Source organism: Giraffa tippelskirchi, chromosome 2, assembly GCF_054371585.1.
Source record: "Giraffa tippelskirchi isolate mGirTip1 chromosome 2, T2T-mGirTip1v1.2.pri, whole genome shotgun sequence".
NCBI classification, from domain to species: Eukaryota; Metazoa; Chordata; class Mammalia; order Artiodactyla; family Giraffidae; genus Giraffa; species Giraffa tippelskirchi.
In genome coordinates, this window is record NC_137276.1 from 237,993,729 (window position 1) to 238,020,963 (window position 27,235).

The 27,235-nt window shown below is 45.8% G+C and overlaps 2 protein-coding genes across 12 annotated transcripts in view; one reads left to right on the forward strand and one right to left on the reverse strand.

The window, feature by feature from the left end:
• KAT2B (lysine acetyltransferase 2B) overlaps positions 1-25,845 on the forward strand; it is a 96,675-nt gene extending 70,830 nt beyond the window's left edge. For 5 of the 9 annotated variants that reach the window (XM_081559459.1, XM_081559407.1, XM_081559470.1 and 2 more), the window contains exons 11-18: positions 415-541; positions 8,500-8,610; positions 11,458-11,601; positions 17,072-17,186; positions 18,701-18,737; positions 18,978-19,041; positions 19,139-19,223; positions 23,797-25,845. In XM_081559459.1, the coding sequence (XP_081415585.1) occupies positions 415-541; positions 8,500-8,610; positions 11,458-11,601; positions 17,072-17,186; positions 18,701-18,737; positions 18,978-19,041; positions 19,139-19,223; positions 23,797-23,990 (877 nt within the window). In that variant the 3' untranslated portion in view covers positions 23,991-25,845. Of the gene's footprint in view, positions 1-414; positions 542-8,499; positions 8,611-11,457; positions 11,608-17,071; positions 17,187-18,658; positions 18,738-18,977; positions 19,042-19,138; positions 19,224-23,796 lie in introns of all 9 variants that reach the window. The other 4 variants (XM_081559415.1, XM_081559426.1, XM_081559486.1 and 1 more) reach the window with 2 other exon arrangements.
• Positions 21,388-27,235, reverse strand: part of SGO1 (shugoshin 1) — a 40,308-nt gene continuing 34,460 nt past the window's right edge. For 2 of the 3 annotated variants that reach the window (XM_081559562.1, XM_081559571.1), the window contains exons 7-8: positions 22,325-22,405; positions 21,388-21,861 (exon numbers count right to left, since the gene is read on the reverse strand). In XM_081559562.1, coding sequence (XP_081415688.1) covers positions 22,329-22,405 — 77 coding nt within the window. In that variant the 3' untranslated portion in view covers positions 21,388-21,861; positions 22,325-22,328. The remainder of the gene's footprint in view (positions 21,862-22,324; positions 22,406-27,235) is intronic. The other variant, XM_081559552.1, reaches the window with a different exon arrangement.

Genomic DNA, 27,235 nt, shown 5'->3' on the forward strand with positions numbered 1-27,235 from the left:
GTGTTTTCCTTCCCGTGCAGCTTCTGTGGTATTTCTGAGTGAGAGTAACCTCTGCAGAAATGTGTGCCCCCGCCCCTGGCGTTTGCTCCCCCCGGGCTCCCATCCTGGGTGCGTGGGCGTTGGACGTGACCCTGTCGGCGCCTGTCTGCGGCCTCTGTTCTTCGTCTCTGGGCTCCAACCCCCCTCAGGCGGCTGGCGCTGGGTCCTTGTGGACAGACACTCCAGGGACGTCTCGGGAGGCAAGCTCGCTCTAAGACATCCACTTAGAGAATGTTCTAGTGAGATGGTGGCCAGAAAGAGGCAGTTTCCACAGAAAAATCAAGAAAGAACCCCCTCCCTTCCAGTTTTCCTGACTGGTTAATGAGGAACATCCCAAACAGGAGGCGAAACGGTGACGCAACCTTATTCTTTCAGGAAACACAAAACACTTGCTTTGATTAAAGACGGCCGTGTGATTGGCGGTATCTGCTTCCGAATGTTCCCGTCCCAGGGATTCACAGAGATTGTTTTCTGTGCCGTAACCTCTAACGAACAAGTCAAGGTAAGGCTCACCCAGGGTCTCAGAAGAAATGCAGGATGTGGTGCTTTTCACAAAAGCCGCAGAGCTTGGCAGGGTCTCCACGTCCAGAGAGTCCCGGACTCTCTGAGGAGCATCCTCTCACTGCGAGAGAGTGTGTGTGTGTGTGTGTGTGTGTGTGTGTGTGTGGAGGGCACACGCTTCCGTATACCCACGGTCAGGCTCTACCGGGCTTTGGTGGACTTCGGGGCAGGGTCCAGGTGCAACTCAGGTTTAGTTTATGGCAAGTGAAGAGGTGTTTGAAAACACTCTCGGTGGTGTTGAGATTTCCATGTGTAGGAGTGTCTTCACATGCCTGGGCACGCGGCACCAGCGGAAAGGGTGTGGTGCCATGTGGGTTAGGGAGAGGACTGAGGCGGCTCAGAAAGATGCCTTATGACCTTGTGTCTGAAGTGGGGGGGACAAGGACTAAAGAAATCCTGTCAGGGCATTCATGAAAAATTTGAGTAAACGTATGACTGAGTTTCAGGAATATTCATGCAATGATTGGAACGTGGGTCTTTTGGGGAGTGTGAGTGTGAGTGACTGATCTGTGTGGGTGTGAGAGACAGATCTGTGTGAGTGTGGGAGACTGATCTGTGTGAGTGTGAGAGACTGATCTGTGTGAGTGTGAGAGACGGATCTGTGTGAGTGTGGGAGACTGATCTGTGTGAGTGTGAGAGACTGATCTGTGTGAGTGTGAGAGACGGATCTGTGTGAGTGTGGGAGACTGATCTGTGTGAGTGTGAGAGCCTGATCTGTGAGTGTGTGTGATTCTGATCTGTGAGTGTGTGTGAGAGACTGATCTGTGAGTGTATGTGTGATTCTAATTTGTGTGAGTGTGTGTGTGATTCTGATCTGTGAGTGTGTGTGATTCTGATCTGTGAGTGTGTATGATTCTCATTTGTGTAAGTGTGTGGGAGACTGATCTGTGAGTGTGTGTGTGATTCTGATCTGTGAGTGTGTGTGTGAGACTGATCTGTGAGTGTGTGAGAGACTGATCTGTGAGTGTGTGTGATTCTCATTTGTGTGAGTGTGTGAGACTGGTCTGTGAGTGTGTGTGATTCTCATTTGTGTGAGTGTGTGAGACTGATCTGTGAGTGTGTGTGATTCTCATTTGTGTGAGTGTGAGAGACTGATCTGTGAGTGTGTGTGTGATTCTGATCTGAGTGTGTGAGAGACTGATCTGTGAGTGTGTGAGACTGGTCTGTGAGTGTGTGTGATTCTCATTTGTGTGAGTGTGAGAGACTGATCTGTGTGAGTGTGTGTGATTCTGATCTGTGAGTGTGTGTGAGAGACTGATCTGTGAGTGTGTGTGATTTTGATCTGTGAGTGTGTGTGTGTGATTCTGATCTGTGAGTGTGTGTGAGAGACTGATCTGTGAGTGTGTGTGATTCTCATTTGTGTGAGTGTGTGAGACTGGTCTGTGAGTGTGTGTGATTCTGATCTGTGAGTGTGTGAGAGACTGATCTGTGAGTGTGTGTGAGAGACTGATCTGTGAGTGTGTGTGAGAGACTGATCTGTGAGTGTGTGTGGGAGACTGATCTGTGAGTGTGTGTGGGAGACTGATCTGTGAGTGTGTGTGATTCTCATTTGTGTGAGTGTATGTGATTCTTATTTGTGTGAGTGTGTAAGACTGGTCTGTGAGTGTGTGTGATTCTAATTTGTGTGAGTGTGTGAGAGACTGATCTGTGAGTGTGTGTGGGAGACTGATCTGTGAGTGTGTGTGATTCTAATTTGTGTGAGTGTGTGAGAGACTGATCTGTGAGTGTGAGTGAGAGACTGATCTGTGAGTGTGTGTGATTCTAATCCGTGAGTGTGTGGGAGACTGATCTGTGAGTGTGTATGGGAGACTGATCTGTGAGTGTGTGTGATTCTGATCTGTGAGTGTGTGTGATTCTCATTTGTGTAAGTGTGTGGGAGACTGATCTGTGAGTGTGTGTGTGATTCTGATCTGTGAGTGTGTGTGTGATTCTGATCTGTGAGTGTGTGAGAGACTGATCTGTGAGTGTGTGTGATTCTCATTTGTGTGTGTGAGACTGGTCTGTGAGTGTGTGTGATTCTGATCTGTGAGTGTGAGAGAGACTGATCTGTGAGTGTGTGTGATTCTGATCTGTGAGTGTGTGTGAGAGACTGATCTGTGAGTGTGTGTGAGAGACTGATCTGTGAGTGTGTGTGATTCTCATTTGTGTGAGTGTATGTGATTCTAATTTGTGTGAGTGTGAGAGACTGATCTGTGAGTGTGTGTGATTCTAATCCGTGAGTGTGTGGGAGACTGATCTGTGAGTGTGTGTGATTCTGATCTGTGAGTGTGTGTGATTCTGATCTGTGAGTGTGTGTGAGAGACTGATCTGTGAGTGTGTGTGATTCTCATCTGTGAGTGTGTGAGAGACTGATCTGTGAGTGTGTGTGATTCTCATTTGTGTGAGTGTATGTGATTCTTATTTGTGTGAGTGTGTAAGACTGGTCTGTGAGTGTGTGTGATTCTAATTTGTGTGAGTGTGTGTGATTCTGATCTGTGAGTGTGCGAGAGACTGATCTGTAAGTGTGTATGATTCTGATCCGTGAATGTGTGTGCTTCTGACCCGCCTTCCCACTTGTCCCTGGCTCGGGCCCCTTCCCCCAGGACCCAGACTGGCGTGGACAGTGTGGGTGGCTTTGCCGTCTGCCTGGAACGGACCAGACCCCTAATTGGCAGGAGGCTCTAGATGATGCTGTGTCCTACTCAGTTGCGTCTATGAAAGCGGAACCAGAAACGTGTCTTCAGAGTGTTGTTCATTGGGTATTTGGGGAGTCCTAAAGTCATACAAAAATATGGCAATTGGTGGAAAGATAAGTAGCTCAGGATTCAGTAGCTACTGAGATAAATGATTGGAAAGTCTAAGGCAGCGCTGTCCAATGACCTGTAACATGATGTGCCCACGTCAGCCACGTATGTGAGTTTAAATTTTTGTTAGCTACATTGAAAATACGCAAAGATAATTCTAAAAATATATCCTTTATTTTACTCAGTATATCCAGAGTGCTGTCATTGCAGCAAGCACTCAGTGTCCAAGAATTATGGAGACCGTTGACATCTTTGATTTGTACTGAGTCTGTGAAATCCACCTGTCTCGCTCTGGACTAGGGCTCTCTGGGTTTGGACAGCGGGGCCTAAGGACACTGTTGCCTTCTTCAGTGACCATGAAGCAATGCCAGATACAAAAACCAAAAACGGACGGTCTCGGGGAGGAACCGTGCTCGGCCCGGGGGCTGCGGCCGGTGCTGAGGGCGCTTCTGGTCCATTAGCACCTCTGCTCTGTCACAGTCACCGAGTCGGTGGCAGCAGCTGTGGTCGCCTCTCAGCACAAATGGGGCTTTTGACGGTGACTCACAACGTGAAGCATCCAAGGGCAAACAAACTGCAGCGGTGTGACGTTCCTCCTGACTGGGGAAGGTGAGGACACACGTGTGCATGAAACTGGTCTCGGCCCCGTGTTGGGGCACTTTGACGCTGTGCCTTCAGACGGTGCGGCCGCTGCGCTTATCACAGTTTCAGTTCCCCATAGCCAAGGTGAGAAACAATTCCAAGGGTCCAGAATTTAGGAACTTGCTTAAAAAGAAAATTTGGTTGGGCTTTTCGTAGGGAGAGGAACTTGAAAATATGCCCTTGGTTTATAATTTCAGAAGAAGATTGCATAATATTTGTTTGCACAGAAAGCTACACCAAGCAACTTGTTCAGAAAGGTTGGTTAAGGTTGCCTTGGACACTTTTAGGATTCCAGAGGGAAACTAAAGTTGTTTAATATGAATTGGATGCTTTGTCTTATTACTTCCCAGAAGGGCAGTGTATGTTTTTTTTTCCCCAAACCATGTAATTTTCTAAAGACTTGAAGGAAGGTGGCCAAATATCACAAACTGAGCAGGAAAAACGAAAAGAAAAGCCATTTTTTGTAAGTGACTTGAAAGTAGTTTTAGCAAATGAAGATTAATCTTTAAAAACTGAATGCTGCTGCTGCTAAGTCGCTTCAGTCGTGTCCGACTCTGTGCGACCCCATAGACGGCAGCCCACCAGGCTCCCCCGTCCCTGGGATTCTCCAGGCAAGAATACTGGAGTGGGTTGCCATTTCCTTCTCCAATGCATGAAAGTGAAAAGTGAAAGTGAAGTCGCTCAGTCGTGTCCGACTCTTAGCAACCCCATGGATTGCAGCCTACCAGGCTCCTCCGTCCATGGGATTGTCCAGGCAAGAGTACTGGAGTGGGGTGCCATTGCTTTCTCCAAAAAAAACTGAATAGAATGGATGAATCTGGTGGAAGCCAATGCTGCTAGCATTTATTTGTGAAAACAGCAAGATCACAAGTGGAGGTTTACAATTTTGATTTAAGGTATTAAAAATCTGGGCTAAATGGTACTTTAAAATTTGCATCCACTCATTTTGGAGGCTTAAGCTTATATGTAAATTCCTGTAATGCTTCAAATAAGATTTTTCTGTGAATTTATCTTGCTCAGAACACATACAAGATAACGTTTGAGAATTTACTTACTGTTTGATTTTGACATTATATGCAACTTTAAAGTTATGGGGCTAATACTTATTTAACCATAATAAGTATTTAAATAAACACTGAAGTTACCAGGTAGATTTGGAAAGGAATCCTTTTGGTGACAGTTGAAGTGAAGTGAAGTGAACGTTGCTCAGTCATGTCCGGCTCTGTGCCCCATGGACTATACAGTCAGTGGAATTCTCCAGGCCAGAATCCTGGAGTGAGTAGCCTTTCCCTTCTCCAGGGGATCTTCCCAGCACAGGGATTGAACCCGGGTCTCCCACATTGCAGGAGGATTCTTTACCAGCTGAGCCACCAGGGAAAACCAAGAATACTGGAGTGGGTAGCCTATCCCTTCTCCAGCTGATCTTCCCGACCCAGGAATCGAACTGGGGTCTCCTGCATTGCAGGCAGATTCTTTACCAGCTGAGCTATCAGGAAAGCCCATGACAGTTGAAAATAAAGAGTGCTGGGGTGAAGGATCGAAGCGTTTTTGCATGTAATAGCTTAACTCTGTCACTGCTTCTTTAAACAAGCTGATATATGAGCTTCTACTGCTGCTGGTCACATACTAGACCCACAGGATTCAAGATGAAAGACACGGCCCCTACTCACAAGCAGCTGGAATCGGCAAATTCTTTGGAGAGGTGATAGATCAGTGGCCAGCGATAAAGACTTACCTCGTGCAGATTTTGAGACGCTACTAACAACAGAACCATTATTGTTCTTTTTGAGTAAAATCCTTGGATTGTGGATGAAGGGGAGAAAATGTATAGTTCTATTCAGTTCAGTTCAGTCACTCAGTCGTGTCCGACTCTTTGCCACCCCATGGACTGCAGCATGCCAGGCCTCCCTGTGCATCACCAACTGCTGGAGTTGACTCAAACTCATGTCCATTGAGTTGGTAATGCCATCCAACCATCTCATCCTCTGATAAATCCATTATTAACAATGTCAGTGATATATTAAGATGAAAAAATGCAGAATATTGGTTCTAGAAGTTCCTAGGGGAAAACTATCATCTGATAGTTATTGAGTATATACCAGGAACCTGGAATTGATTTACATGCTGGAAATACAACAAAGAGGAACCCCCTGGAGGTTCAGAGGTAAAGAATCTGCCTGCAACACAGGAGGCGCAGGAGGCCCAAGTTTGATCCCTGGATCAGGAAGACCCCCTGGAGAAGGGCATGAAAACCCACTCCAGCATTCCTGCATGGAGAATCCCCTGGACAGAGGAGCCCGTGGGATTCTAATAGTTGTATTAGCTCCTTACAACATGGCATATACAGCAAAAGCCTATCTCTCTTCCCTTAGCCTCACCTGGGTTTCATCAGAAGACTCGTTTCTTACTGATCCCTAGACATTACTATTCCTCTGCACATACAGTAGCAAATCCTTCCCTTTTCTCCAGTTTCCCCCCCACACACACTTTTCTTTAAAAATAGTATTTGATGTTGAGGGTCATGTACAAAGACGGTTCCGTAGAAAACAAACCCCACCCGCAGGCTCCCACCCGTCCTGTCGCCCTTTCCCCGCTTGGCGTCCGTACACCCGTTCTCTGTGTCCGTGTCTCCGTTTGTTTTGCAGATATTTTCTATTTAACTGAATGTGTCCAAAATACTGTCATTTCAATAGGTAATAAACTTTGTTAGTAAGAGGGATTTTTTCGTGGTGTGTATTTTACACTTGTACACCTCAGTTTGGACTTATCACATTTCCATTGCTCAAAAGCTACACGTGGCTAGTGGCTGCCATATTGAACAGCTAGTTGTATACTGTAATTATGAGTTTTATATGTTTATTTTCCCCATTTTACTATTTTCTCCTTAAGAGAGGTTTCCTTCATCCCTTAATCTGAGTTATATTCACACTTGCGGTGTGTCAGTATTGTGATATGTTTGGGAAAAGCTAACATGTCTGTGGTTAATACCAATAGAAGAATAATTTCCAGAATAGGGAGACAGTTGTACTCTTTTCCTATGTACTGGACAGATCATCCCCTGGATATTATGCTTGGTCTTGGGATCCGTGCTTTAGAAGTATATTGTTATATAGGAGCAAGCCTTGAAGGATATGATTAACTTGAGATGGGGTCTTCCAGTCATGCATACGAGGAAGGGCTGAAGCCTCGATGAGGCTGGACCTGGGACCTGGGAGGTAGGGATGGACATGGGTGATTTTCAAGGGCTTGGGGAGTTATGAAGAGCAAGGAAGAGTCACTGTTACTCTAGGAGCAGAACTAAGGTCAATAGGTAGAAAGAACAAGGGATCAGATTGCAGGTGAAAATTAGAAAGAACTTCTCAACCAAAACAGTGGCTGAAAACAAACTGGTCTAAGGACTCAGTGAGCACCCTAAACTGGAGGATCTCTAGCAGCTGACCTCCCTGAGGTAGATGGCAGAAGACTCCTAACTTCACATGGGGAAGAATTAGACCAAATGACTTCCAGGGACCCTTCTCCCCTGTGGTGCTGTAGTTCCATGACTTCATACCTGTGAGCCTCTTTGAGTTCTTTAGAAAATGTGTCATCAAATTCTGAAATGTTGACGTAAAGGTATTTGTGTCTGGGTTTACTTTCATCTTTTTATGAAATTCTCAAACCATCCCTTTAAATCTATACATTTTCTTTAAGCTTTATCCATCACTAAAATACTTGGTGTTTACTTTTATTTTCATATTTCAATCATTAATTTATTCAACATTGTTCACTATTTTTGCCAACTCTTCATGACCCCATAGCCTGGCAGCACGCCAGGCTTCCCTGACCCTCACGATCCCCCAGAGTTTGCTCAAATTCATGTCCATGGAATTGGTGATGCCATCCAACCATCTCATCCTCTGTCGCTGTTGTTAGTTACTTCCTAATGTCTTCTGGCTCACTCAGAGCTTCAGGGCTCCTCAGACTTGGCTTGGAAAGGTCTGAAAAGATCAAGTTGAAAATCCTTTGTGTGTGATGATACAGTTCTTTGGAATGATTGCTGATTTGTTGTGTATAGGGAACACTTGGAGTAGTTAATATTCTAGAAAAGGTCAGCCCTTCTCATTTACATTGCCCTTTTGATCTCAGGTTCTCAAATACTCTAAGCATAAGCAGAAATTCATGATCAGTATTTACTCCAGACATCTCTTAATATTAATATTCAGCCTGTAACCTCTAGGTGTGAATGAGCAGCTTGTAGCTTTGGTATATTCTTTTCTAAGAGCCAGAAACTTGTGTTTTCAAATGATGATTGTATCTTGATTCAAAGATTTTGAATTTTTTGGCTTTGTAGCTCAAAGTTCAGAAACTCAAGAAGGGTGTTGGTGTTGTATTGGTAATACATACGCCTAAATTTGCCAGTATTTCTCAGTGAAAATGTGGGACTTTGTTTTGTCCAGAACCTAATATATTTGTCTGCATACTGATTTGCCCATAGGGCTATGGAACACACCTGATGAACCACTTGAAGGAATACCACATAAAACATGACATCCTGAACTTCCTCACCTATGCAGATGAATATGCAATTGGATATTTCAAGAAGCAGGTGGGTTTTTTGGCTGTGCAAACCTGTTCTGTCCTTCCTTTTCTTGGTATGCACTCAAGTAGCTCTCATGCAAATAAGTCCCCCCCCCAGCAGTGTCTTCTCCTTGTAAGGACATGCATTTGTTTAGCAAGCCTTAAGCCAGAGGTAAGCTTCAGTCTGGATTAGAAGGTGTGACCAGCACACTGTCAGTACTAAATAAATGAGTGAATGAAGGAACGCCGTCTGTGAGAGAAGTGTCCTGTTGCATCCTGACCTTCTAAAACGTGGTCTCCCCAGGCTGAGGAGGGACTGGAGTTCGCCTTGAGTGAGAGAAATAGACTTAATCTCTGGAAGGCAGAGTGCATTTCTGACGGCAGAGAGGAAGTTCTGATGTTTGCAGAGGGCTCCAGACAGTCCTGTTCCGTCAGCACATAGGCGGCTGAGCACTTGGCTGCATCTTAGTTCTTTCTACCAGAAGTTTCATCTCAGAGAGCTGAGGATTCTTCTGCTTCTTTGCCCTTGTGGCTCGGTATGTGGGGCCCTCCTTCCCTGACCAGGTGTAAAGTCCCTGCAGTGGAAGAGTGTTGTCTGAACCACTACATATGTAGTGGTCCCCGCTACATATTTTTTTAATAGTGCTTTATAATTCTAGATTCCTAAACATTGTCCGTCTACTTTTTTGATGACAAAAGTAATGTGTAGTTTTTATAGAAATATAATAACTGGAAAATGAAATAAATCTCCAAAAACACAGAAAAATTGCATGTGATTCCACCACCCAGAGAAATTTACTGTTCATGTTTTGACAGATACCCTTCTGATGTTTTTTCTCTGTGTGTTTGTGTGTATATAAACACAAAATTGGCTCATACTATATGCTGTTTAATTAATTACCTTTTTTACTTAATATAGTCTGATTTTTTAATTATGATTTTTGATGGTTCTCTGAATTGTTGTTATAGGAACAGAAACTAATTTCTCAAACAATCCCACATTTAGGGAACATTGATGTATTTTTTGTAAATAAGTGTCCATGTGTGAGTGTGGGCTTCCAGACATAGCTAACATTTTGTTATGCAGTGTAACAAATACTGTAACAATTTCTCCTCTTGTCAGCAGTATGTAAAGGGGCTCAGGAAAGGAGTTGATTGAAAAAGAAATTTTTTTACACCTTTCCTAGGTAACAAATTGCCCATGTTTGCATTTATTTGATTATTGTGAGATTTGACCTGTTTTTCCTTGCTCATTGAACCTTTGTATTTCTTCTTTTGTTGAATTGCCACTTCATTGTATTTTGCCTCTTTTTCTATTAAAATATTTATTTTTCTATTGATTTATGAGAACTCTTATTTATAAGGATATGAGAGTAGTAACCTTTTATTTTATGATTTTTCTCCCGTTTGACTGTTTCAACATTACTTATGGCCTTTTTTTCAATGCACAGAATTTTAGAGATTTTGTTACACAAAATCTATTAACCTCTTTGAAAAAATAAGTCCTTATACATATGACTAGAAAGCTTTCCCTCCAATGTCAGATAATTAACCTTTTTATTTTCTTTTCATTCTTTGGGATGCATTTGTAACTTTTATAGTAAAACTCGTTAGAGAGAACTCAGTGGCATTATATTACTGGGACTTGAGTGTCAGCTTTCCTAGGCTGTAACTACATTGCAGAGATAATAACTCAGCCAGGATTTTTTTTTTTTTTAGGAAAGATTAGGAATTTTTCATTACTTTGCCTCTGGCTGTGCTGCCTCTCAGCAGCCGCGAGCAGGCGCCCTTCCCGCGGCCCCGGCTCCGGGGGGGTCCGCGCTGGGCACGGGGCGCAGGCGCAGTGGGACCTTCCTGGACCAGGGCGCAAACCTGTGTTTCTGCATCGGCGGGCAGATTCTGTAGAGCTGAGCCACCAGGGAAGCCCTCAGCCATGCTCCCCCGCCCCCCCCACTGATTTATGTTTACTTGAAGGAAGGTTGCTTCCCATTCCTGTGTTGGCCTCCGCCACACATCCCGTGGATCAGCGCAAGTTCACGTGGTCTCCCTCCCACCGCCCACCCCTCCCCACCCCAGTTCCAGTTCCCTGAGTCACACAGAAAACTCCCACTGGTTATTATTTTACACGTGGTGGTGTGTATGCTTCCATGTCACTCTCTCCATTCTGTTTTCATTGACTTGTCTGCGTCTGTGGTCCTCTCTGAGGCTCATGGCAGTAATTGCTTGGAAAATAAGTTTTTACTGAAAGAGGCAAGAAACTGAAGTCCCAAATAATTTTCTGCAAAAATTTGAAACAGACGTCTTAAGGAAAATTGTTATAAATAATATAACTATATTCCCTGTATAACTATGTTATTGCAGCTTAAAGTATGTAAATGAATATATTGCAAAGCATTAATGTCACTGAAACGACCACACTTGTGATGGCCTGGAAGTTTTTTGCCTATTAAGTGTGTCATTTCTTCAACATCAGGGTTCTTCTTGTTATATTTTTGGAGAAATTTTGCTTTCAAAATTGGGATCGATGTCAGTTATTGATTTCTGGAACATCCTAGAGGCCCCCCCCTCTACTTTGGGAGAAATCATGCAGCTTAATGCAAAATAAAGTCTTATTTTTACTTAGCCATTTCTGTTAATGAGTTTTTAATACTGTGTTTAACCAGGATTATTATTATTATTTTATGTTAGCTTGCTTCCTGTCTGCACAGTTTGATTTTGGATGAACTTGTTTGAAGCGTTTCATGCTGATCCCCCAGGGTAGTTGGAAAGGAGCACGGACCTCTGCCGGCTCCAAGCCTGGCCTCTCACGTAGTTCGCACTCAGACAGGGTGTTTGATGCTCAGTGCCTGTATAAATGAAGTTATTGGCTTTGCAGGGTTTCTCCAAAGAAATTAAAATCCCTAAAACCAAATATGTTGGCTACATCAAGGATTATGAAGGCGCCACTTTAATGGGATGTGAGCTAAATCCACGGATCCCATACACGGAGTTCTCTGTCATCATTAAGAAGCAGAAGGAGGTAAGCGTGTGGCCGACTCGGGTTCCTTCTGCACAGACAGGTTCCTTTGGGGTGAAGTGCGCACCCCTGGGCTCTGTGTGCGAGCGTCTGCTGGACAGCAGGGCCTCAGTTTGCTCTGGTTTGTCTGGATTTCTTCTTTGAAGGTATCCTTTATCACCTGTCTAAATCACCACTTTGAAGGGGGAGGTCAATACGTATTAAATTGGTGTATAAAATGCAGAACTTGTACAATACAGTGGTTTTACCTTCAAGGCCTCTTAAATGCCGGCCCCATGCCTTCCTGCCAGACTCATCTCTTTATTTCCTTTTCTGAACTGCTCTCCAAGGCTGTTACCGATGCTCTAACCCTTTTATGTGGTGTCGTCACCCTTCATCCTCTTCCTCTCCCAGTACAGGTGTGCACACACACACACTCGCACACACACTCACATACACACACACACCCACTTCTGCCTGTGTTCCATTCCTCTTTGAACTTCTCAAGCACTGGTTTGATCCACTCATTTGAACTTCAGTTACTCATCATCTTCCGTGTTTATCTTGGTGAGTATTCACCTCTCTTTTCCATTGCAAGTTCTGAAAGTGCATGCTTCCAGATATTAAGTGATGTGTGATCTGCAGAGAACTTTTTTTTGGCCACACCACACAGCCTGCAGAGTCTTAGCTCCCTGACCAGGGGTTGAACCCACACCCCCTGCAGTGGATGTGCGGAGTCTTAACCGCGGGGCCCCCAGGAAAGTCCCAGGTGATTTGTCCTCTGATATTGGGGTCAGGTCTTATGGAGAAGGCAATGGCACCCCACTCCAGTACTCTTGCCTGGAAAGTCCCATGGACGGAGGAGCCTGGCGGGCTGCAGTCCATGGGGTCACTGAGTTGGACACGACTGAGCGACTCCACTTTCACTTTTCACTTTCATGCCCTGGAGAAGGAAATGGCAACCCACTCCAGTATTCTTGCCTGGAGAGTCCCAGGGACGGGGGAGCCTGGTAGGCTGCCGTCTATGGGGTCGCACAGAGTCGGACACGACTGACGCGACTTAGCAGCAGCAGCTTTTATGTGTAGGAACTAAAAGAGAAGGTGTAAAGGGAAGGTTGATGGATTCCATCACATAACAAGTTTTACATTTCCCTAAGGAAAAAGAAACATACAAGGCATAATTAGGCGAGTGCAACACAGGCCATTTATTAAATGGATGAACTTTACATAGTAAACCCAGGACCACCCTCTTGGTCCCCTAGTTCTTGGAGCTCAAAAACGGAAATTGCACCGCACATCAATCCCGCTTTGTACCTGTCCTGTTGGTTTGCTTCCGTCGAGTCTGGGTCTCTGTGACCATATGTACTGTAGCCCCCAGGCTCCTCCGTTCGTGGGGTTCTCCAGGCAAGAACCCTGGAGTGGGTCGCCAGGCCCTCCTTCAGGGGATCTTCCCGAGCCGGGGATCTAACTCGCCTCTCCTGTGTCTCCCGCACTGTGGGCGGACCCTTCACCCACTGAGCCACCTGGGGGCCCTGGTCCCACTTTATACTCCATCCCTCATTCAAAGGTGCTTTTCTCTAGTGAGTAACAAAAAAGACATCTGCCTCAAGCCTGTCTTTGTTTTCTGGTTTCTGCTCATATGCCTTGATCCCAGTTCTTAGTTACTTGTCGACGTCTCTGACAGCGCAGAGATGAAGCCGCCTTCTCAGGGCGTGTCTTAAGAACGGGTGCTCGGTGACTTCCTCCCTTTTAGTTAAAGTAGCTCAGACTTCTCTGTACACTTCCCACGGAAGTGAGCCAAAGGCTTTTTATTACACTAGAAAATAGGAACAGCCTCAGTTGTTTCTTAGGCAGAGGTTCCAGCATGAGATGGCGCTCCCAGCACCCCGCTCCCCGTGCCCCGCGTCCCCGGCCCCTCAGGCCCTCTCCTGCGGCCCCGCATCCCCTCTCCCCTCGTCTCCGCTGTGGAGGCCAGAGCAGGACGTCACGGTGTCCGCAGACTCCGAGTCCTGACCGATGAGCAGGGGACCCTCTGTCCGGGCTGCTTCAGATCCAGCGGAGCCCAGCGTTGGAGGAGACGGTGCCGCCCCTTCCCCTCCGTCCCTTGGGTCCCCCACCTTGGCTTTCAGCATCTCTGAATGCAGCTGTTCACCTCCTTCTTTTAAAAGAGCTGGGAAGTCAGCTCAGTAAGCTTCTTGGATTCACCTGGTGACTGCTGCAGGATTCAGGTGACGTCACAAGTCTCTTCAGTCCAGCTTTGGAAGGCCCTGACCTGTCTCTTGAGAAACCTGTCTGCAGGTCAGGAAGCAACAGTTAGAACTGGACATGGAACAACAGACTGGTTCCAAATAGGGAAAGGAGTACATCAAGGCTGTATATTGTCACCCTGCTTATTTAACTTATATGCAGAGTACATCATGAGAAACGCTGGGCTGGATGAAGCACAAGCTGGAATCAAGATTGCCGGGAGAAACATCAATAACCTCAGACGTGCAGATGACACCACCCTTATGGCAGAAAGCGAAGAAGAACTAAAGAGCCTCTTGATGAAGGTGAAAGAGGAGAGTGAAAAAGTTGGCTTAAAGCTCAACGTTCAGAAAACTAAGATCATGGTATCCAGTCCCATCACTTCATGGGAAATAGATGGGGAAACGGTGGAAACAGTGTCAGACTTTATTTTTCTGAGCTCGAAAATCACTGCTGATGGTGACTGCAGCCATGAAATTAAAAGATGCTTACTCCTTGGAAGGAAAGTCATAACCAACCTAGACAGCATATTAAAAAGCAGAGACATTACTTTGCCAACAAAGGTCCGTCTAGTCAAGGTTATGGTTTTTCCAGTGGTCATGTATGGATGTGAGAGTTGGACTATAAAGAAAGTTGAGTGCTGAAGAATTGATGCTTTTGAACTGTGGTGTTGGAGAAGACTCTTGAGAGTCCCTTGGACTGCAAGGAGATCCAACCAGTCCATCCTAAAGGAGATCAGTCCTAAATATTCATTGGAAGGACTGATGCTGAAGCTGAAACTCCAATACTTTGGCCATCTGATGTGAAGAGCTGACTCATTTGAAAAGACTCTGATGCTGGGAAAGATTGAGGGCAGGAGGAGAAGGGGACAACAGAGGATGAGACGGTTGGATGGCATCACCGACTCAATGGACATGAGTTTGAACAAGCTCCTGGAGTTGGTGATGGACAGGAAGACCTGATATGCTGCGGTTCATGGGGCGCAAAGAGTCGGAGACGACTGAACAACTGAACTGAACTGAACTGAGGAGGGAAGGACGGACAGTGGTCAGGAGCAGACAGGCAGATGGATGGCCTTCCTCCCTGAAGGATGCAGGAGCAGAGTCCGCGTGGTTGCCGTGAGCGGGCTGCAGAGAGGGACCAGGACCACGGCTGGGGGAGCTGAGCGCAGGGCTGAGTGTGGACCCAGGGTGCAGAGGGCCCGGCATCACCTGCGTCACTGGAGGGGTCAGGGGCCCGTGTGTAGGACGGGGGACCCGGAAGGCCGTTAGCACAAGCAGACACTGTCCAGCAAGAGGAGGTTCCCAGTACCGGAGCGCCTGGAGCCCGAGCGTGTGCGTGATGAGAGCCTCTGAGAAAGGGTGGCCGGCCGTGGCCGGCAGGATGGAGCGGGGCTGTGTGGGGGGCTGGAGGAGGGTCGGCTTTAATCTCGGTTCGCACGTGAGACTGTGACCTGCGGCTTGGAGGAGCCAAGAGTGAAGAAAAGCAATGGGCATTTTGTAGGAAGACATCCTGATACTCGGTGAAATATTAAAAATGGGTGATATCCCCCTGATTTTCTGTTTGGGAAGACGAAAAATAACAAAAGTGGAATGAAAGATGGATTTGAGGAGAGGGAGATGAAGACATGGTAATGAACTGAAGAAAGTTTCTAGGGAGGCGAAGATAGGAGGCTAGAATGGGATTGAAAAGTCTCCTTTCTCTAAAGTGATCCTCCGGGTCAGAGAGGTTGGGAAGCCCCCACCCCCGTTACCGGTCACCCCCAGGAGCTGCGTGAGGGGGATGGGTGTCACATCTGAGAGCATCCTTGGTGAAGAGGAAAAAACCTTTAAAGCTGTATTTGAAATTAGGGTTTCTGAAAGCCTTCATTGAAGAAACTGCCATAGCTATTCTTTGAAAAAAATTTTAATTGAAATATAGTTGATTGAGAATGTTGGTGTTAGTTTCAGGTGTACAGCAAAGTGATTGAGTTTTATATATATATATATATATAATTTTTTTTTTTTAGATTTTTTCCCATGTAGGTTAGTATGAAATATTGAGCAGAGTTCCCTGTGCTATGCAGTAGGTCCTTGGTTACTGTCTGTTTTTTATATAGCAGTGTGCATCTGTTAATCCCACACTCCCAGTTTATTCCTCTCCCTCCTCTCTGTTGGTAATCATAAGTTTGTTTTCTATCTGCGAGTCTGTTTCTGCTTTGTAAATAGTTCATTTGTGTCAACTTTTTTAGATTCCACATATAAGTGATATCGCATGGTGCTCACCTTTCTCTGTCTGGCTCACTTCAGTCAGTATGATGATCTTTAGGTCCATCCTTGCTGCTGCGAATGGCGTGATTTCATCCTTTTTTATGGCTGATAATGCTCCATTGTACACGTGTTTCCAGAAATCCCTCCTTTGGGTGGGGGGGCTTCCACATGGCAGGTGGGGTCTCAGTTCTCTGACCAGGGATCGAACCTGTGCCCCTGCATTGGGAGCGTGGAGTCCTAACCACTGGAACACTAGTCCCTTTCCTTCTTTAAAGGGAAGACTGCCCTGGAAGTAGTTACATCAGACCATTGGGCTTCCCGGGGATCTCAGACGGTACAGAATCCAGCTGCAGTGCAGGAGACCTGGCTGTGATTCGTGGGTTGGGAAGATCTACTGGAGAAGAGAATTATTTTATCAGACAAACAGACTCCTCTCAAAATTCCCTGAATAATTCTCGTGGCCCCTGTCCTGATTGCGTTGCCTTCAGTCTTCAGAGCTGCTTTTTGGATGCATAGGTTGGGGCTCACACCTTGAAAAACGTGAGCACTAGGAAGTCCATCCTCCTGGGCTCTGGGGACTTGGTGAGTCCGCCTGCCTCTCAGGTGCAAGGGGACAGCGCCTGGTCCTGAGACGTCGAGAGATGCTGACGGTGCCTGACTGCAGGGCGGTTTCTCGTCACTGTGGCTGAGGCTCCCAGGGGAGGGGCAAGATAAGTGACACTTATGCTAAAGAGGGCAGTGGGCTCTTGGGGCAGTGTAGGCTCTTAATCTTGGCTGTTTTTTCAATGGCAGGGGACAAGCATTCAAAGATGGCTCTGTCAGTGACACTAAATGTGCATGGTCTTGTAGAATGTTTTCATGTCTTACCGTTAATATCATTCACCCTTTTGTTTCCTAAAGATTTAATTTTGTGGGGAACATAACTTCTTATATTGACTGACTTAAGCTGGAGCCACAAACTTCGGTCCCTAAACTTAGTTTCTTCTTGTGCTTTGCAGATCATTAAAAAGCTGATAGAAAGAAAACAAGCCCAGATTCGGAAAGTCTACCCTGGACTTTCCTGTTTTAAAGATGGAGTTCGGCAGATCCCGATAGAAAGCATTCCTGGAATTCGTATGTATTGATCTTCTAAAGGCAGAAGCTTCTGGTCATGCCCTGAGACACCCCGGAAGCAGCTCCGCCAGAGCGCAGTGGTTCGGGAGGCTGCACGCCTGCCGCCTCTGGTTGTGATACTGCAGGCTTAGGAGAGGGCAGCGCTTTCCTTTGCGTCCCCTCTGCTTCCCGGGCCAGAAAGGTCACAGAGAGCCGGGTCCATCTCCTGCTTTGGCTGTTAATGTGCATCACTTTGAGAGCCTGTTATTTGTGGCACAGTGTAGGACACTCCCACAGGTGACCTTAAAGGCAGGAAATTCTGCTCACAGGGCTGGGAGGTTGAGTCCCAGGCTGGCTCAGCCCTGTAACCGTGAGCAGTACGTGGCCAGTGACCGTGGGCAGAGCAGCCCGCCCTGCCTCCTCCAGGCGGCTTCCCGTCCACGCCCTTCTCCGCGTTGTCCCGGGCGCAGCCCGTGCAGAGCTGTGCGCGGCTGAGCTCAGCACCCCCGACTTCTAAACCAGGTGACCGGAAAGCGTAAGGTTGGTTTCAGGTTCCCTGTTTTAGAGTGGTATTCCAAGGGTTCTTCTCTGTGAGTATATTAGAAGTGAATTATATTGGGTTAAAACATATAAAATAGCTGTTTTTGTAGATCAAAAGCTATAAATATTGGCACTTTCATTCAGTTCAAATCCAGGGCTTCTAGTAAAGATTTAATAAAGCAAACTAAAATTCTCCAGAAGGAAATAAGACATTATTTGGGCAAGATAGACGTCTTCGTTATGAAGTATACCGTACAGGAGACCTTCGTTTCCTTGCCAGCCCTAGAAGTTTACTTCTGTACATTATCCTTACTAAAGGCGAAACCGCTACCCTACACTGAGTGTGTACGTGTGCCAAGCATTCTTCTGTTTGTTTGTTTTTTTAATTTTTTATACGTACATCAACTAATCTCAAAAGGAATCAGCTCAGTTCTGGAGTCTGTCTTATACATTGATAAACAGAGGCGAAGGTGACTGACTTATGGAGGGTAGGTTAGCTTTTAAGGAGAATAAGAGATGAAATCCAGGTCTGTTGGACTCCAGTCTCTGTCTTCTTTCTGCTGCCCGAGACCATCTTGCATTACAAGCAGGTTCTGTGCCAAATAAAATAGGGCGCAGGACAGAGTTTGTTCCAACCTAAAATAACAGCTTAAGACTTTCACATGGTGATTAGCAGAAAATGTGACTTAGAGTTTTAAAAATACATGTGCCCACAGGACCAGACATGCTTGTTTATTATGCTTTCCTCTGAAAGGTTGGAGTTCCTGCTTTAAAAAATGCTAGCAGGTGGAGCAGTGCCAATCTTGGGAATGGTTTATGTATTCAAGTGTGTAAGAGAGTAAAGAATTAATCGCAATTAATCTCAGTCTCTTTTCCGAAATAGTCTTTTCTTGGGCCGTGGATGTAAGGTTTGCGTTTTTGCTAAGTATTCACTATGTGACTCTCTTGACCAGAAGCAGTTCTCATTCTGTGTCTCATCTCGTTGGTGTGTATAGGGGAGACGGGCTGGAAGCCGAGTGGGAGAGAGAAAAGGTAGGTGTGATGGGTCAGAGGGTATCGAGGGAAGGGCTTTTATTTCCCCTCCCAGCAACTTAGAGAAAACAGACAAATTGATGGTAGTCACCGCCACAACACTTGTTAGGTTTCACTTTTCGTAAAACATGCTGAAGCAGTTCCAGTCTTAGGCTTCTGCACAGAGGAGCTGGATGGTCGTCTCCTGGCGAGGGGGCAGGATGCTAATCCTTGTCCCTTCTCTGTGCCTTTCTTTTCAAGTAAAGAGGCCAGAGACCCCGACCAGCTGTACAGCACGCTCAGGAGCATCCTGCAGCAGGTGAAGGTGGGTGTCGGCTTTCCTTCACTTCATGCAAATATTTTGAAATGATTTCCCACATGGAATTTCCATATTAGATACCTTACTTTTTTCTTTACCCAAGAGCCATCAAAGCGCTTGGCCCTTCATGGAACCCGTGAAGAGAACAGAAGCTCCGGGATATTATGAAGTTATAAGGTTCCCCATGGGTAATGCCATTAACATTTTCTAAGTACAGACTTAAAGCTCTGGACGGCGGTGTGGGGGACAGACGGTTGCCGAGGGTGTACTTCTCTGTCATAGGGTTGGGCATGTGTGCCGGGCAGTGGAGGGCAGGGGGTCAGAGCAGGGAGAGGGCACCGGGGCGGGCAGGGGGTCAGAGCAGAGACAGGGCGCCGGGGCGGGCAGGGGGTCAGAGCAGGGAGAGGGCACCGGGGCGGGCAGGGGGTCAGAGCAGAGACAGGGCGCCGGGGCGGGCAGGGGGTCAGAGCAGGGAGAGGGCACCGGGGCGGGCAGGGGGTCAGAGCAGGGAGAGGGCGCCGGGGCGGGCAGGGGGTCAGAGCAGGGAGAGGGCGCCGGGGTGGCCGTGTCGATAGGCGCCAACTCTCCACTGCCCTGTCAAGGCCGCTCCGTCAGCATGAGCTCAGCCGGCACCAGAGATGAAAGTGCTGTTTCAACACAGCCTTGCTTATAACCTGTTGGGCTGCAAGTGCAAAAACATCAGCTCGTCCCCTTGGTAGCTTTGAGAGCCTGAGAGATTTCGAAGGTAAACAGATGGAGTTAGGTGAAGCCGCTTGCCCGCTGTCCTTGTAGACAGAGAAGTGATCGTTACCGCTGCTTTGGGTCTCCCAGGCTCTCGATTGAGACTGGGAGGTTCCCTAATTATACTCCTGTTTAAGCCTTGTCCCACATCCAGAACACACAAAACATGCCTTTAGAAATGTAGGGCTGTGGAATTTGCTGCCGAGTCCGCACCAGCCTGAAATGAATGATTAATGGAGTCAGTTGAGAATCCCCAAATTAGACTAATGTGGCATGGTGCAGATTGAAGACCACTAGCTGGATTTCTTTTTTTTCCCCAGTCAGTTGTGGGGCCAGCTTTTTGGGGGAGAGCCTGTATCTTCTGTCCCTTTTCTGCCTGCAGTCTCCTGGTGAAAGGGGGGGAGAGGGATCCCTCGGCTCGCCTGGAGCAGCGTTGGTGGGTGTCTCTGGAGCCTTCGTTCTCACGGGAGTGTTCCCACAGTGGAGTGACGGCGCCAGTGCTCCCCAGCCCTTCCAGTGAACACACGTGCTTGCCGTTCTCTTTCCTTTTCCCTCAGCCTGGTTTCCGTGTGAAAGTCCGAGTGAGGGTGGAGAGGGTGGAGAATTCGAGATGGAAGGCTGACCTGGGCCTTAGTAATTCCCATGATGTGGAAAGGGTTCCCAGGTGGCACTGGTGGGAGAGAACCCGCCTGCCAGTGCAGGAGGCGTAAGAGAGGTTGGATCCCGCCCGGGTCAGGAAGATCCCCTGGAGGAGGGCCTGGCAACCCGCTCCGGTGTTTGCCCTGAGAATCCCGTGGACAGAGGAGCCTGTAGGGCTACAGTCCACGGGGTGACAAAGAGTGGGACACGACTGAAGTGACTTAGCATACACGCATGATGTGAAAGATATGCTGGAACCCTTGAAGCCCATTTCCAAACCTCACTGGCCTTTGCAGCCTTGTCACCGGGGCTGCCTCGGGCCCTCCTGTGAATCCGCCAGGGAGGTTCATGCTCCGGGGGAGACCGTCCTCAGCTCTGTCCTTGTGGGCTCGGGGGCCCTGTGCCGGCAGGCCCAGGACCCTTGGTCTGGTGGCCTGTTCTTTGTCTGGTGGCCTGTTCTTTGGAAGCTGTTTTCTTGGTGCAGTCAGGACACGGTGGGAACCTCAGCAGCTGGGCTCCACTGTGTGCACGGCTGGGCTCCACTGTGCACACATCTGGACACCACTGTGCACACATCTGGACTCCGCTGTGCGCACGGCTGGATGCTCGTGTGGGGAGGGCTGATGCCCCGAGTGGCGGCAGTGCGCGGAGAGGGGTGTGAGCAGAGCGGATGGGAGCAGCGAAGGGCGCTCTGGTGGCGCAGCGGTTTTTTTCTTGGGATTCCTTTAGGCCCTGGGTGAGATGTGCGATCCTGCTTCTAAGATGGTCATGTCTTTGAAGACTGGACTGAAAAGCCAGTAATGTGACTTTTCCCTTCGTTGCCTTTATTGCCTTTTATTTATTAACCTGAAGAGTTCCCATTTTAAATTTGCTTTTTAGCCTTTCTTTTTTGTAAACGATTGGTCATGGTTTTCCAATCTTCTGTGGATAAGGTGCCTGACCAACCTATTATATAGGATTAGTACAAGTTCATGCTTTTTGTGTTATTTTATTAAAGAGAAACACTTTTTTGACAAACTTCTTCTCTTCCCCCCATGCCCCCAAAACCTCTTTTCTCCCGTATGAGTGAAACTCCATCTGTTTCTTTAAGGAACAACGTTCAGAGCAGCATCTGAGGAGTCTGACCCATGTTTCCCACGTGAGGGGAGCTAGGCAGAATTCCTCTTTACCCGGAATCCCCAACTTTGGGGGGAGGGATGAAATTAGAATAATTCAATGGTGTCTCCATGATTGTTTCCACTGGTGTTCGATCACCTTCTTCTGTGACCTAGGCCATTTGGTCAACTGAAAAATTCTGAGAAGGTCAGAGGAAGGAAGATGCCATCTGTGAGTTTAGAGGAGAAAGGAAATGGAGAAGGAAGCATGCAGCATTGATTGTCACTCTTGAGAAAGATCCAGACACTTTCCTGACTCTCCTCCTGCCGTCCCCAGCTGTCCTTTCCGCCTCTGTTCCAAAGAATAGTTTGAAAAGCTTTAGGCTAAGCTGCTTTGTCAAGTGTCACCCCCCCCACCCCCACCCCACCCGTTTTTGCTCGCCCCCGTCTTCCTTCTAAACATTGTAACCCGTTCTCAGCTGCCAGCAGCGGGCATTTAGCTGGAGGGAAGGTTAGGCAGCCAGTCTCACCCAGGAAGGCGGCGGCTCTTTATGAAATGCGACCACAGTACTCTTGCCTGGAGAGTCCCATGGACGGAGGGGCCTGGTGGGCTGCAGCCCATGGCGTCTCCAAGAGTCGGACACGACTGTGCGACTGCACTTTCACTTTTCCCTTTCATGCACTGGAGAAGGAAATGGCAGCCCACTCCAGTGTTCTTGCCTGGAGAGTCCCAGGGACGGCGGAGCCTGGCGGGCTGCCGTCTATGGGGTCGCACAGAGCTGGACACGACTGAAGCGACTTAGCAGCATCCTCACCTGCTCACTCACACCTGGGAGACGGTTCTTGGGGCGTCTGTGGAGCCTTCACACACTTTTCAGTTTTTGTCTTCCTCCGAACTGTTTCAGTTAGAAAAGAAAGAAAGTGGAAGTTGAACTCACACATGTGTGACTTATTTCTAACCAAGCTAGGCTTCGATCAAAAAAAGAAAAAAGATAGGCTTTAATCAAAGGAAACGGGAAAGCAGCTATTTCCCATGTCTCCTCTTGAGTTTTGTGGGAGGTTTAGGAAGGACCTTGATGCAAATCAGTTTCTGCCCATTTGGGATGTTGCACATAAATTTATTTATCTTATTAAATGATAATCCCAGTGTATTTGATTGTAAGTGTCTTTCCCTCTGGAAAATTTGATAATAGAGTGGGAATTTGGGTCGTTGGTAATCAGAAGCATTTCTTGAGTGGTTTTGACTCATGCTTAATTTATATATATATATATATATTTTTTTTCTTTTTCATGCTTACTTTATGTAATTTTTCTCATATTCTTTTCCATTATGGTTTATTACAAGATATTGAATATAATTCCCTGTGCTACACAGAAGGGCCTTATTGTTTATCTGTTTTATATCCAGTAGTGTATATCTGCTAATCCAGTTTAACAGTTGATATAATTTTTAATGATAGAACCAGACTTAGAGACAACTAGGGACCTATAAACAGACAAAAGTTAGCATCTTCTAATCTGCATGGAATTCTTTAAATTGGTTCTGAGAGTGAGAATTAAAGAAGCCCCATTATATTCTTACAAGTTTAGATGAAGCACTGTTTTCATTTGTAAAGTAATATTATTTAAAGCAAGTAGATACATTGGAGAAATATTCTTTTTACAATTATCTTGCAAGGTTTACTTGCTTTAGAAAATATTTTATTAATTAAAGTTTGTCATTCTTATTTCTTCCATGGAGCATGAAACTAAATTCACTGGAAACATTTTACCTGCAGGGTCACTGGTGTGCTTGCAGATGTATTTATGATCTGTTTCCCTACTTTTAGTTCTGTCTCTACAACACCAAAAAACAACTGGGAGTTTAGAGAAACAAACTCATCCCGATTGTTTAATGAAATAATTTGATACAAATGTTCCACCCGCTGTACTCCATGTCCGTAGAGCCTCTTCTGTATACTTCTGAGTGAATAGCTGACAATACTTGCTTATCATTCTTATCGCTGCTGATCCACTGAGCTCCCTCGCGCTGAATAGGGGATTGCGCCAGATGACCATTAGTGGCCCCTGCAATGTTGAAACACTGATTCTGCACAGGAAACCCTCACAAAAGGAAGAGCACAAGCTCAAGAACTGGTTTCCTCGATCATATGAATTTCTCTTAAACAAACCATCGAGGTGGTGAAAGTGTGGGCAGGCTGATGACACATTTCTTTCCCAGACTCACTTTTGTCAGCGAGTGTTTGAAAGGAGTCAAAACTTGCTAATATTTTTTTTTCCTGTGTAGATCTGAAAACCATGAGCGAACGCCTCAAGAATAGGTACTACGTGTCTAAGAAATTGTTCATGGCAGACTTACAACGAGTCTTTACCAATTGCAAAGAGTACAACCCCCCTGAGAGTGAATACTACAAATGTGCCAATATCCTGGAGAAATTCTTCTTCAGTAAAATTAAGGAAGCTGGATTAATTGACAAGTGATATTTTTTTCCTGTGCTTCTTAGAAACTCATCAAACAGTGTGCCTAAAGCATGGTTTAGTTTTACAAAGAATTGGACATAATGTATTGAAGATACTTGTAACAATTAGCACTTTTGAAAAACAAAAAACCTCCTCTTAGCTTTTCAGATATGTATTTAAATTGAAGTCATAGAACAATTTTATTTTATGGAATAGATTTTAATCTATTTACTACTATTAATGTCAATTTTCTATGGCATGTCCACTAGCTGAATATTCAGTACTAGATGATCAGGGGTTTCCTCACAACTTGTATATGAGGAAATTGCACATAGTACCAAGATCTGGGGGAATGCAGAAAATTTTCAGACCGTGAATGTTTCCATTTTTTTCTAATGGAATGTGAGAGTTTATTTTTATTTTATTCTGAAGGACTTTAAAGGAAGGGATACATGATAAAAAGCCTGTAAAAGGTGAAACGTGATGTTTGAAGTCTCATGGTAGACTTTTTATATATATTTTTAAAAAACACTCATCTAGATGAGGTGCTTTGAGCAGTTCTGAAAAATGCAGTTCCAGAAAAGCAACTGCTTTGATTTCTAAAGAAGAAATTCTAAATAATGCAGACTTTTTTATATAAGTGTCTGGGTTTTTGATAATTCTGTCTACCTACAACAAACTTGTGAGTGCATAACCACTATTTTAATAATTATTTTCTCTACACGAGTCTGTAATACTATATTTGACTTTGCTTATGCAGGCCATAAGTTCCAAAAGGCAATTTCTTGGGCCACAAAGGCATCCATTTGAAAACACTTGAGATTGAATCAACATGCTTTAATTTAAAAAGATGTATAATCTATATTATGGAGCAAATTCAGTGAATCCTTCGCTTTTTTTAACATATGAAGATTTTCCCCCTTTTCTACAGTACACTCAGCCCAACTGATAACGTATTTATGAACACTTGTCCTTTAGCATCTCCAGATTATATTCATTTTTGGAGAGGAATTCAGTTACCACCAAGATCTTCTATCAGTATTTTAACACCTGCTTTGGTATAGGGTAATAATATCCCACTAAAATCCATCATACAACCTTGTTAACCTGTCTTGGGATTCCGGCTTCGTGCTGGGGTGTATTTCCTGATTAACACTACACTGAAAAGTGGGACGTCTGCCACCCCAGCTCTGGGAGAACCAACTCATAAAACAAACGGTGGCCATCTTGATGGTCTCGACACTAATTTTTATGATACAAATTTATAAACTGATTTTTGTAAAGGACTAGGTTTTAAAAGTGTCTCTAACTCAATGTTTTCTGTCAGCATAAACTAATTGAAATGATCATTTGATAGACATTAGACACAGTTGCCAGAGAATCTGTGTGAAGGAGAAAACCCTGCAGATGGCTGTGGAGTTGGAAGGATGGTTTTTAATGTGTAAGATACACTCAGAATGCTCACAACTGAGAAATGCCTCAACTTTTAAAGAAACCACCCTGAGTGGTGTCTAGATTTCTAATGAAGAAGAATGATACAGTTTGGGTTAAGTATCTTGGACTGGTTTTAAACAGTGCTTTGTCCTGGATCTGCTGAAGCACCTGGCCAGCTTGGTATCCTGTGAAACGTTTGTTATTTTCTGGGTAGACATTCTTATAGAGTATTGTCTTTAAAATCAGATTGTCTCTTCTATATTGAAAGCATTTTTATGTTTTCTAATTTAAAAATTAATATTTTCTTATAGATATTGTGCAATAAAGCTGAAGTAGGATGTGTGGTTTTTGCAAATGCTTTAACAGCGGATAAAATTTTACATTTGTAAAATTAATATATTGTACTGGTACAAAATAGTTTTAAATTATATTTTAAAAAGCTGTCAGTCTGCTGGTGTGTTTTCTTCTTCTGATAGATTTGTGTTTAATGGGGCAAATATATGATCTGGTTGATGACTGACTACATCCTTAGTTCTTAGGACGTAAGTATTTTGAGAGAAGTGTGCAGAATTGTTGCATTTGTGGGAAGTTTCATAAAAATTCACAGCCCATCACTGAGAGATTTTCAAGAGGAGAGACACTTAACTGTTTCTCTTGACTGATCCATGGCATCTTGCCCGTTGTCATTTATCAAAAAAGATAAATATCCAGCTAAAGAAGTGTTCGTGGTTTTAGAAGCAGCCACCCCATGCCCTAGTTTTTCCTGCTTTGCATCTGTGAGATAGATGAATAAGGAGACCCCAAAACAAACAAACTGATTTTCAGACATCTTCCATATGTATGTCTCTAATGTTACTCACGGTGCTGAAAAAACTATCCTACTGGGCTGTGAGCACCCACCAAAGAGCATCTTTCTTCCTTTCTGACTTCTGAACCAGCTCAGCAGTCGAAGGAATGAGGCGCACAATGGCCAGAATATCTCTATTAATACTAGAATGCGTCTCGGAGATGGTGACTCACGTATCTGACTCACCAGTGGCCAGCGGCTCTGCACCCCGTCGTGTCCCGCCGCCCACCTCCCCCCCCAGAGCAGGACCTTTCCCCCTAAGCTCCGTGCTTGGCCCAGGGCAGTGATGCCCTCCACAGCGGGCCTGCTCTTGGGGACGCACAGGAGAGGAAGGAGCGAGCCAGCCCAGGCCAGGTCCTCTTGTAAGCGAATCTGAGGTGAGCTGCTCCCCGGGGGGACGCTGTGGGGCGCAAGGGGAGCCGGGGGCTGATGGTGTCCTCCTCGGGGGCAGTGAGCACATGGAACGCAACTCGCCCTCCCACCCCAGCCAGTACATCCATGGCCAACAGTTTCCGTAAAGATGTTGTTTTGATGGTTCAACTCAGGTTGTATTCAATAGAAGAAAGCATTGTGGTTTTCATGTTACCTGGAAGTAAAATTTATAATTATGGAACCTAAGAAGTAGAAACAGGATCAGACTGAGGTATCATGGTCAGCTTAATAACGTGTCACCCCTCTAAGCTGGCATTCTTCAGACCGACCCTCCTGTTTTTATGTAAGAGACGCTAAAGCGGCGCGAGGAAGGGCTACTGGCCGCAGCCCTCGGCCTGTTCTGTAGTCTTCTGAGCTGCTCTGCTTTGGCACTTAGCTTTCTTAACAAAGTAGAAAACCCGAAGAGAAGACCAAAGCCACTCTGGAATCTCAAAAGGCACGATGGCTGCACGTTTGCAACTCAGTCCAGTTGCTCAGTCGTGTCCGACTCTTTGCAACCCCATGAACCGCAGCACGCCAGGCCTCCCTGTCCATCACCAACTCCCGAAGTCCA